The sequence below is a fragment of the Ursus americanus genome, chromosome 14 (assembly GCF_024610735.1).
Source record: "Ursus americanus isolate L20-20 chromosome 14, mUrsAme1.1.p, whole genome shotgun sequence".
NCBI classification, from domain to species: domain Eukaryota; kingdom Metazoa; phylum Chordata; class Mammalia; order Carnivora; family Ursidae; genus Ursus; species Ursus americanus.
Window position 1 is genome coordinate 28,120,617 of NC_142140.1, and position 12,025 is coordinate 28,132,641.

The 12,025-nt window shown below is 41.3% G+C and overlaps 1 protein-coding gene across 1 annotated transcript in view; it reads left to right on the forward strand.

Moving 5' to 3' along the window:
- The window catches only part of CADPS (calcium dependent secretion activator), a 799,713-nt gene that overhangs the window by 713,544 nt on the left and 74,144 nt on the right, over window positions 1-12,025 (forward strand). Inside the window, exons 31-33 of the mRNA XM_087866885.1 lie at window positions 1,283-1,429; window positions 4,795-4,950; window positions 8,793-8,940. Of these exons, the coding sequence (XP_087723011.1) occupies window positions 1,283-1,429; window positions 4,795-4,950; window positions 8,793-8,940 (451 nt within the window). The remainder of the gene's footprint in view (window positions 1-1,282; window positions 1,430-4,794; window positions 4,951-8,792; window positions 8,941-12,025) is intronic.

A 12,025-nucleotide genomic window follows, 5' to 3' on the forward strand; every position in this document is an offset into this window, starting at 1 on the left:
AGTTCTGTCAACTCCACTTAAACAGGAAGGCTCCTCTCAGATGCAGAGTTAGGCTGGGCTCTACCGTGCCAGTGACTTTGGCTGGATGGAACACCCTTAAAATGCCACTACAGAGACACACGGTGCCAGCTCATGGAGTGGTAAATGCCACAGTCCCTCCGCAGAGCTACGCTTGATTCAAGTTGGGGTTTTTGTTTTGTTTTATTTTCTCTCTTTATTCATTAAGTTATCCATCTCTCCATCACATCAGTTGATCCATCTTCGTTCAAAAACAAAAAGCGGATGCAGGTCACATTTTTTAACTTTCTGTTAATTTTAACATTTTACAGAAAAATGTGCTGCTTGGTTAACTTTCACAGACTGAACACACCCCTATAACAATCACACAGATAAAGAAACAGGACATCCCCAGCACCTCTAAAGCCCTGCCTTCTTTCTCCCCGTCTCTATCTCACTTCCAAGGGTGATTACTCTAACGCAAGACCACATTTGAAATCCACTTATGCTCCAAGAATTTAAAATTCGAGAAGAGTTTGGGATTCTTTTCTTTTCCTAGGTGTCTTTTTGTGTGTTTAAACATTTCTCCATTTTAATTGGACTTAGTTTGGGGGAGGACATTTCTTTAAGTGTTTTATACAATTATTCAAAGCTAAGCCTTCTTCTTGATACAACTCCTTCATCTTTGCCATCAACTATGACACCCTGTTGCACATACACCTGTCTTCAGAAGTAACAGTTGGAAAGTATGCATTCAAGTGGGTGAACTTCTGTATCATGCCTTGTATCTAATATCTGACTTGAGAAAATGCCTCCATCAAAAATGACTTACGAATGAAAGAAAATGAAAGTGCACCATCATTGCTCTCAGTCCCAGCTATTTCCCCCGCAGCCCCAGCTCCACCGATGCCAAGAATTCCATGAACTTCAAGTTCTTAGCATCAGACAAGTTGTAGACTCTCGTGGCAGTGGATTTGGAAACCGAAAGCCCCTCACCCAAGGCGTTTAAATAATGTGATCATTGTGTCTAGGTGTCTTTGAGTTTCCACACTTTTAAGTCACTCTGTGGTTAATTTTTCTCCATTCACTTTTGTCATTTCTGTCTGAATACCTAACTGCACCACAGCTCCCCATCCGTAAGCTGTCTTCTGAAGCGTGTTGCTTGATTTCTCGCTGTCGTCTTGCTGTGGACATAGCCAGTTTATTTACAACTGTCATGTGCTTCTGCCACATCTGCATTGTCACTGTGATGGTATTTTTTTCTTTCTGTCTGTTTCTTCCACAGGAGTTTAACCAGTAACCTACCCAATGTGAACCTACCCAATGTGAACCTTCCCAAAGTACCAAATCTACCAGTTAACATCCCTCTAGGCATCCCACAAATGCCTACTTTTTCGGCACCGTCATGGATGGCTGCTATATATGATGCTGAGTGTGTATTCAGTTCACATTAGATCTAATTTAAATTTAAGTGATCTTGGCATGGATATGTATTGTTTATTTCTATACATCCTATATAACAGAGATGGAGATGGATAATTAGACATATTTTGCTGATCATACAGAGACAATATTGTTTATTTCTGGCATGCAGCGTGTTTGTAAGGCGTTTGCTATATATACAGCACTAACAATTTGTCTTACGCCCACTGAACGCTTGAGGACTATGTTTCACTTCCTGAATTCTTTTGCAAAAAAAATCTGCCCATGTTTTGTTTTTTTGTTGTTGCTTTTTTTTTTTTTTTTTAATTCAGGTACCATGACTCTAGGAGTTCTTCATTCAAAAATAGTCCCTGAAACCTCTTTGATAGGCTGTCCAGTCATCTCTGGCCTGATCCAAATCTAAGAGGAAAGCACACTTACCTAGAAGTTGGGGTTTTCTTTAAATAAAAAATTCCTAGAGACTGTTTAAACCATAAAGCATATTTCTGGTGTCAGCAAATGGCAGGATATAGTAACAGTATGTTCAGGGCTAAATGAAAACTTCTGAATGGATCAAGCCTCAGTAATGTCTATGTTATGTAAAGATACTTTCCAAGGTCATAATGCAATATGGAGCATTGGGATCGAGGTAGCAAGAAGATATCTAAATTTGAGAATGCAAGAGTCAAACAACAAATAACTAAATTTTACGGTAGCCGTATCATCTGTGGTCTGAGGATAGGGCCGTTTTTTGCATTCATCAGTACAAATGCCGAATGCATGGGATTTGTCTTTTGGGAAGGCCTGGCCGCCCCTATAAAAGCAGCAGCTCAGGGGTCCAGGCTGAGCCACCACTTCTAGCTTAGGAAGTGAACCCGCTCTCTTTTTTTCCCCATAGCAAGAAGAAGATCCAGCACCCCTAAATTCCACCTCAGGGAAATTAAATTAAAACCATGTGCATGATTTAATAAGTGAAATAGGGTTTAGTGAGTCTATACTCTCCTTTGATCCTTTTCTTAGACCACAGCTAATTATAGGCCAGATAAGCTTTTTCTTGAAAGAATAAATTGGCACATTTTCAAAGGGAAGTGTTATTATCAAAGGAATAAAAAATGATCTGAAACTGGCAGTGATGTTTTGAAATCTCGAAATCACATTCATCAAGATGGCCCTCAACATTTTTATTTCTGCAGTGATCCAGGTAGAAACAGGGCATTAAATGACTGCTGTACTTGGCTGCTTCGAAGTTGCCTAACATTTTTAAAAACCTCTGTTCGTTCACAAGTTCACAATGAAATCATATAGTCAATGTGTCTGATTCTCTTTTAAAGACAAATTAAAACCTCCAAAAATTTATGTCTGAAAAAAATTCTCCTAAAAAAAGTAAATCATATTCATGCTAAGATGACTATATCAAAAGTTAGATTAGGTAGTATCTGTTAAAAATTAAAATAGAAATATCTGAAAGCTTTTCTTACCTTCTTCTATGCATGCTCCGTGGCATTGTTTTTGAAAAGATATGAATCAAGACATTGTAATAAAGCAGATAATGGTCTCCATTCAATTAATTAAGGCATGAGTGGGAACACATTTTGGTAACTGCTCAGCAATCAAAATAATCTTGGTGCTATTGCCTTAACATTAACAGTTTATCTTAAAAATAAAAAGAAAATATTCTTTTCCTCATGTCAAAACTTAATAATAAGCTCTTCAAAGAAAAAAAAAAAACCCTAGAAGAATTTTTTGAAACTCTGAAACCAGATGGGTGTCAAAATGTTGTTGTAATAAATACCAATTATTGCATTCATATGTACTTAATGATTTAAAACATACAACCATGCAGTTCCAAAACGGGGTTTAGGCTAGACAAAGTTGGGGTTTCTTTTTCCCAAGCATAGGATGGGGGTAGGGGGAAGGCTGAACTTTCACAGAGAAACAACGCATCCCCCCACTTCTGAACAGTGCTTACGGCAGGATCTATATAGAAGGCGTAGATCCTCAATCACCCACCAGGAAATGCCTGATTCTATATCTTTTCATAATTCCAGTTTCCTCCTTTGCCACCTTTCATTTTTAAGGACGTGTTTCCATGTTACCTGCTCCTTCGTGTCAGATACATCTACATACTGACCTCAGACTGGTCTGTCCTTGGAAACATTACCCTGTTGGTCCAGGCCGTAGGCTCCCTCTCGGCATGTTGGGAGTTTGCCCCCTCCCCACTCCACAGTAGCCATGTATGCGTTTATGCACTAGCTATATTTCTCTCTGAAGCATTAATTCAATGCAGCTGGCATCTGTCACAATAGAAACACCCACTCTCATCTGTTTCTATAGACGATGTCAGAACAAGTGGTAATGCATGGTGTGTTGGACATTTTATAAATTACCGTGTTAGCATTAGTGGTATGCGAGGAAGGGGGGTGGGTGGCCACCCCTCAGCGCTCCAAATGGAACTGCTAACCAAAGAGAAAGCCAGCCAGAGAAGGACAAGAGGGTGAGAGATGGAGCATTTCCCATACACAGGCTTCCCGTGGATGCCCCAGGTGAAAGTTTCTTAGATGTCATTGTACAGAAAGGAATCAAGACCAATTTCTCCATCTGTACAGGGGACTGGGTAAGGTGGTGCAATGGTAAAAGAGCTCAGGATTTGAGCCCTAACGCTTTGCAAATATCCCTTGTTGGCTCATCGCCCCCCACCCCCGCAACTCACCTCGTCCTGGGGCTGCCTATGTAACAGGCTGGTCTATGATAATTGGAGTGAGAACCAAACTGAACAAGAATCTTGGACTCAAGGTATCCAGGTGTACTCGTCTTGATCTGAGTCACCCCAGTTTCTTTCCAGCTCTTCAAGAGAGAAAGCAGGTCCTCGCTCACCACTTTGTTAGCACTGTCCTTTTAAAACTGAAAGTCTTGTGCAATCTCCAAGAGGCCTCCGCTCTGGAGGGGAGCTGGGGAAGTGCATGAAACCCTGAATTTTAATAACTGCATGGTGCCATGTAGTTATTATCCGTTGAAACTTACTTCTCCCTCTGGTTCGTGGCCTTCATCTGAATCATCACATGTGTTAATGTGGTTATTAAAAGAAGGCTGATTTTTACCATACACTGTTCTCCTAGTCATTGTGGGGCAACACCTTTCCTCAGACTTCTCACTGGTCTGGAATAATTGGCCGAACAAAGCAGACTAAGTCATGTATGGTAAAACTCAAAATCTGCCGGTGGAGATGGCCTCCACCTCCACCGCCAACACGCGTCGTTTTGTATGTTGAAGCCACTGTTTGCCTTAAGCCTTCTAGCGCCTAGTTGTCTTTGTGTCAGCTTTTCCAGAACCCAAGGCCCATGGGTGACTCTCGTTTTCTAATTTTTATCCTGCCAGTAATGGATCAGGCACTTCAGAAGATCTGTTCTGGAAACTCGATGCCCTTCAGACCTTCATTCGGGACTTGCACTGGCCCGAGGAAGAGTTTGGAAAGCACCTAGAACAACGGCTGAAGCTGATGGCCAGTGACATGATTGAATCTTGTGTCAAAAGGTAAGCCTCGGTGGCTGGACAGGCCCTGCACGCCTTCCCCACTATACTTTGACTCAGGGAATGGTAGGTGGCCACCGATTGGCCATAATTTGGATTTTTTTTTTGGAGAAGGTGATTGCTTGTCTAAGTCTGCTGGAGTGGTAGCCATCCAAGTCTAGCTGCTGTTCACCTGCCCCACATCTGTCCCAAACCCCATATAATATGGTAGGCAGTTTTTTCACTTAGCTCCATGAGGAAAGGAGCCATGTCTGTTCTTGTTCTTCTCTGTATCCCTGGTTTCTAGCAGCATCTGTCACAAAATATTTACTTAGAAAATATGTGTTTAAGGTATAAGTGTATGCACGAGGGGATGGCTAATGGAAAAAAAAGAAGTACGTGCAGTTCTGGAGCCACGAAGTCCAGTACAGGTAGCAGGAAATGAATGCCTTTTCAGAAATGTGAGAAGGATCTCAGCAACATCATTTGTTCGTATAATGAACTGTGCACACGCCATGTGCCAGCTCTGAGTTGTCCTGCCCCAAATCTAACTAGACATCAGTGAGGGGGCAGGAGATGTTAAATGTCCATTTGGATTTCCTACAAATTGCCTGCTTTGTCGCCTTGGCATATAGGGTTGAGGTGGGAATGCTGCACTAGGAGTTCCCAGGTAGAGTGTTCTGAGAAGGTGAAGAGGAGAAAATGAGAACAATATGCATCCATTCAACAAAGAGTGTTTAGCTCCTCCTACCTGCCAGGCCCGGTGCCACATTCCTGGCGTGCCGTGAAGAATGAGACCACATCCCTTCCCTCCTGGAGTATCTAGTTGTGTGTATCAGACACAGAGACGGACTTCCTCTGGTTGAGCATCATGATCATCACCCTGTCTGTCCCCAGACACACATCCATGTTCCTTTTCCAGTTCATAATTGTTCCATTATTTTTCTTCATTCAAAACAAAAAAGAAAGAGAAAAAGAAAGACCACAAGCAGCACAGGCCACTCCAGATCTCCAGATGTTGTGTAGTTTCATTGATGGATCAGTTGTGGGTGATGGGGGCTGGGTTTGTCTGGGACTGATCTGAATTTTATATCTTGGAAGAAGAAAAGAGAAGTAATAGCATCAAAACTGGAAACCAAAAGGGCAAAAGAACAATGCAGGCCCAGGCAGGTAAATGTCTCAGCAGGAATTGGGGAAGGAGCTACATGCTGTGGGGAGTCTGGGCAGGTGTTTGATGGCACTTCTGGAACCTCAAAGTCCTGGTGATCCAAATTTTGTGTTTCGTTCTTTTCTTCCTACTCTTAGAACCAAAGACAGGCCTGTTGTTCAAACCCAAGGTCAAAATGTTTCCTTAGAATTTTGAATCCTGTCATTTCCTGTATAGTCTCCATCAGTTTTAGGAAAAGCAACTCTTTTCTTGTAGCCAAACCATCCCACCAAAAACTTCTTATGGGGCAGTTCCCCTGTGGTGAAAAATTCTCTCCTGATCTGTACTCAGGGCTGCAGCACGTTAGAATGAACACTTACAGGCTTCCAATCTGTGCACACAGTTATACAAAAAGACGTATGTGCCCTTCTGAGAAGCCGGTCTTTTGAGTAGGAAGTGAGGAGTTGGTGGGGCAAAGATGGGAAGATGTGGATGTGGAAGGTAGACAGTGACTCTTACCCCAAATCTCTGTGGCCAGCCACCTGAAGGAGTGTGAACTCCTTACCAACAGGGAGCATATCTTACTTGTTTTGAGCTCCTGGCCGGCCAGGTCCCAGTATCATGCTTGGCACATAGTAGCTGTTCAGTAACCTTTTATTAACAGAAGTTGATCAACTGCACATTCACGCTTAACATCAGATGCTTAAATTTCTTGATGTCCCTTCCAGTTACGGCCCCAGACAAAAGCAGACAACTGCAAATAAAGTGCAGATATCATCCCTCGACCTCCAGATGCAGAGGGTAAAACATGAAAAAGTCCTTGGATGTTTTAAGACATAGAATCTACATGACTAGAACCTAGAGTCTTTGCTTTCCTCTTTGTGACAGAATAAACGGCCATCGTTCTAGAAGGACATCACTGTAAGGACATTATTTCATAGATGTAAATATGCAACATCCAAAAGTCAATCAAGCACTCTTCACTTCCAGGTTTCTGAGGAATCGAAATCATTCATCTGATGGATGTGACAGAGCCTCGAGTCTATATCAGATACTGTGTTCCACTGAAAGACAGCCCCCTAACCCTGTCCTCAAGGACAGTCAGTTGAATTCAGTGACCTCTCCATCCCTGGTATTTTGCTCCATGAAGCCCTCCCAGTCATATTAATTTTGCATTTGGTTTCCTCTTTTTGCACCCTCCAAGGGCAATGCAGAGTTCCCCTGTGAAAACAGAAGACGTTTACTTCATTGTAAGGGAATGATGTAGCATTTCCCTTTCTCCAGTTGGGCCGGAACTGGCATGCCAGCCATCAGCACAGGGACCTGTCCAACTCAGTCCCCATCAGACCTCCTTTTCTCCAAAACCAGGAAAGGATATATTTTCAGTGTAGCTTAAAATGATCATCATGATTAGAAAGCTACTTCAATGTACCGAGCCTTTAGAAGCCAAGATACATTTATCTTTAACATGATCATATAATATATAGGAGTGCTTTAAGGGTTTTTTTTTTTTTTAAGTTTTTTTCTTAAGAACTAGGCTTCCAACCTTAGAAATTATACTTGGCTTCCCTGCATGCACTCAGGGTGTGTTAGCAAGCTGGCATCCTTTCCTGAGCTAACTAGCTGTGTGGTCCTCCTCTGCACTGTTAGAAAACTGCTACTAATGCCTCTTGAAGCGGTGCTTTCCTGGTGGCTGCATGATCTCTAGAACCTGACAGCGAACAATACTGAAAAGATGCATTGGGCGAAAGGAGCTTTAATAAAACCACTTACTAACCAGGTGCTTTTCTTTCAAGACATGGGATGATGTGACCCACTTCTCTAAAACCTTTTAAAATATAGCTGGTCCCCTTTACAATGCCGATACCAAGGATTAAATCTCACACCTGTATTACCAGCTGGCCGTGTCTGACTAGGTTTTTCCTGTGAGCAGTTACCATGTTGCCGGGATCATAATTTGACCTGTGTCAGAATTATGTCCCATTAAGCTTGTACCATTACACAGTTCTTGAATTGGTAAGTATTTTATGCCATTTTCACTTATTAAAAATATATACTCTTGAAAATACAGAGAGAAATATACTCTGATCGCAGAATAATAGACATTGCCAACAAATATAGTAGAAGTCCCCTGATACCACTCTTCCTAATTTAACTTCGCTCGCCAAAGGTACCTATCCTATTTTTTTAGTCTTTAAGGCTATTTAATAACTGGATCTTTTTTTTTTTACTTCAGTCTTTTTCAAAACCAAAAGGAAAAAAAAAACACAATAAATGTCATTTAAGATTTTTCCCCACCATGAGATTTTGAAGATTAGAAGCTGCTTTTTTGTTTTTTGTTTTTTTAATGAAGTGATTCAAGGTAGGCAGTTGCCAATGTGAGAGAACTTACGTATGCTATAATGCTATAATTGGGTTTTTGTTAATTCATTCATTCTCCTGCAATTAGGGATCTCCATAGCATGTAAACTATAGACAGAAATACGCTAAGCTACAGGTGTTCCGTGTACTGCCGAGAAAGGGAGGGTTTCCGTGGCTGTCTCCGTGAATAGGCCTTCCTTAGTTGGGAAAGTCATTTTTAAAAGAACACATGTGAAGTCATTGTCGATTGAAACTGATTACAGCCTTCAATTTTCTTTTTCACTGACCTCTCAGAAAATGTCTCCTCCACCTGCTGCCATGAATGCTGAATTGGTCTTTTCCTACTTTGTTTTAATAGAACCAGGATTGCATTTGAAGTTAAGCTGCAAAAAACCAGTCGATCAACAGATTTTCGAGTCCCACAGTCAATATGCACCATGTTTAATGTTATGGTTGATGCCAAAGCTCAATCAACAAAACTTTGCAGCATGGAAATGGGCCAAGAGGTAAAAAAAAAAAAAAAAAAATACAGATTTTCCCCCCTCCATTGATCATGTAAAAGAAAACTTCACAAATTTCTTCCATCTACACTAGTCTGCTAGTTTCAGAAATATCCTTCTAACATTTGTGGATTAAGCTACAGATGAATGTTTGGTATTTGTTTGTTAAGTAAATTTCTAAGGCATGTCTTAATGAGAATGCCAGTCACTTGAAAGTGATTCTTGGCTGGAATTGGGGTGGCCGTAAAGTTCCTTCAAGTCAAAAAACGTGCAATGACCTTATTTATTAGGCTGGTATCTCACATGGATCTGTATGCCAGAGGGCAAGTCATTTTCACATTTGAAGTGCATTTTATCACTTTGAACATCTGGACCGTAGGAGGGCTCTCTTTCTTGCATCAAGCAACCTCCAGGATATATAATGTATCACCCTGCTACCCCATCCCCAGCCAGCAGGTTCTGAATTTTTAAGAAATCACAGACTTCCCAGTTTCCTTAGATTGAGTTGATTTTGAATCTTCCCTGACCAAAAGGTTAGTCCTTTGCTAAGTTTCCAATTCCAAAGTGGTATTTAAAATGTAAAGGAGAAAGAAGCAGCAACTCGGGCTTGATTAAAGACTATCATGATCATTTTTCTCCGATGGCCTCAAGCCAGCTAGATATTCATATACCAATTTAGAATTAATTCAGAAACATTTCTGGCAACTCTCGTGTTGTTGCCAATTGGCATAAATTGCTCCTAAATCAGATCTTTCGATACCAGCCTTACATGCTCAGAATTCTTACTAAATTATATTTGCTCCTTATTCGTTATTTATTTTCTCTTATCGGCACCTTCCATTTTTAAATGTGGGTTGGTGGTATTCTCTTCCTGGCAACATCATCTCCAACCTTCTTTCCCCACTAATCAGCTTCCTCAGCCACCCCTATTAGTGTTTGCTCCTGACTGACTTTCTTTGGAGGGACATTTGCTCAGGGGTCATGTTCTGGGCACTAGGGGCAGATGCAGGGGGCCCTCGGTTCTCTTTCACGGCTCCATGTGCTGCATGTGAGTGACCTAGAGCAGTGGTTCTCAAGATTTCAGTGAGCATCAGACTCATCTAGAGAGCTTCTCAAAACCAAGATTGTTGGGTCTCACCCCAAGGGTTTCCGAAAGGTCCGGGGTGTGTTCCAAGAATTTGCATTTCTAACCAATTCCCCAGTGATGCTGATGCTGATGTGGTCTGGAGACCACAGTTTGAGAATCATTGGCGTGGAGCCTCAGTATCCAAAAAGGAATTAAGATTAGGACTCACACCTGAAGGACAGCCCCTTGAGAGAGGCTCAGGTGTGGTGTTCAGCCACCAGGGTTCTTACCCTGGCTGTGCTGGAAATGAGCTGGGCCTTAGTTTTCTCATCTGTAAAATGATAGCACTAGTCTAACTTAATTCAGGCTATTTTGACCTGCAGTATCAGTTCTTCAAACCTTACCAAGAAGGCCAGCATGTGAAATAAATAAAATGAGAGCTGCTCTGGATAGAGTGAAGGGCAGGGAGTCAAGGAAGAGGGGCCCCGTCCTCAAGCTACCATGTTCCTTTCCACCTCTGCATTTCTTTGCTGTCCACCTGAAGTCTCTTGGGCTTCACAGAGCCCACTTGAAAAACCCTGCTTTTGGTGATCTCTAATGTTCATTAAGATCCTTTTGAATTCAGACTTTCCAAAATTCTATCCCTCCTGAATTTTTCTCCCCTTGAGCTCTTTTTTTAAAAATTGAAATGTCATTCACATGCCATAAAATGCACCCTTTTAAAATTCAGTAGTTTTTAGTATATTCACAAAGCTGTGCAACCATCACCACAATCAATTGCAAGACTCTTCCACCACCCTAAAAAGAAACCTGACCTATGAATAATAATTCCCGAACCCTCCCTCCCCAGCCTTGGGCAGCCACCACCCTACTTTCTGTCTCTAAGGACTTGCCTATTCGGAGCATTTCATATAAATGAAATCTTATGTGGCCTTTTGTGACTGGTTTCTTTCATATGACATCATGTTTTCAAGATTCATGTTGTCACATGTATCAGCACTTTGTTCCTTTTTATACTGAGTAGTATTTTATTATATGGCTCTACCACATCTTATTTATCAATTCATCAGTTGATAGACATTTGAGTTGTTTCCACTTTGTAGCTACTCCAAGTAATACTGCCATGAGCATTCATGTTCATATGGACCTATGTTTTCATGTGGGCCTATGTTTTCATGTGGGCCTATGTTTTCAACTCTTGCTAGGTCATATGGTCACCCTATGTTTAACTTTTTGAGGAACTGCTGAACTACAACTTAGCCAATACTTCTTATTATCTGTTTTCTTATAGCCTCCCTCGTGTGTGTACAGTATATCTCACCGTGATTTGGTTTGCAGTGATGTTGGCCATCTTTTTATGTGTTTGTTGACCATTTGTAAATCTTCTTTGAAGAAATGTCTATTTAAATCCTTTGGTCATTTAAAAAATTAAATTGTCTTTTTATTATTTAGCTGAAAGAGTTTGATATGTATTCTGGATACTAGACCATTATCATATATATGACTTGCAACTATTTTATCCCATTCTGCCAGTTGTCTTTTTCACTTTCTTGGTAGATTCCTTAAAACACAATCTTTTTTTTTTTTAAGTTTGATGGAGTCCAGTTTATCTCTTTCCCCTTGGAGCTTCCCAAGATGTTCTTTTCAACTGAGTTTCACAAGGCTGACAGCATTCTAGGATGAAGAAGACTTGTTGCACGGGGACTGGCCTCCTTTCCCCTAAGCAGCTCTTACAGTCCCTCTTCAGACTGACTCAATTGTGGCCATATTAAAAGAATTCCCACATACCTAGTCAGATGCTAAGCAATCCTTCCAAACAAGCCAAGTCATTCTGATCTTAACTTCTTTCTTTTTGAACTGGGGTTTGGGGAGAGTAGTGGGAGTTGGGTGGCAAGGGTTACTGTCACAGACTCCACTGAAAATTTGATGAAATTTAAGGAACCAATGCCCAGGGGAAAAAATACTTTCCCACAATTTTGCATTTCATGTTGACCTGTGGACCTTGTTAGGCCAGACTGTAGCCCC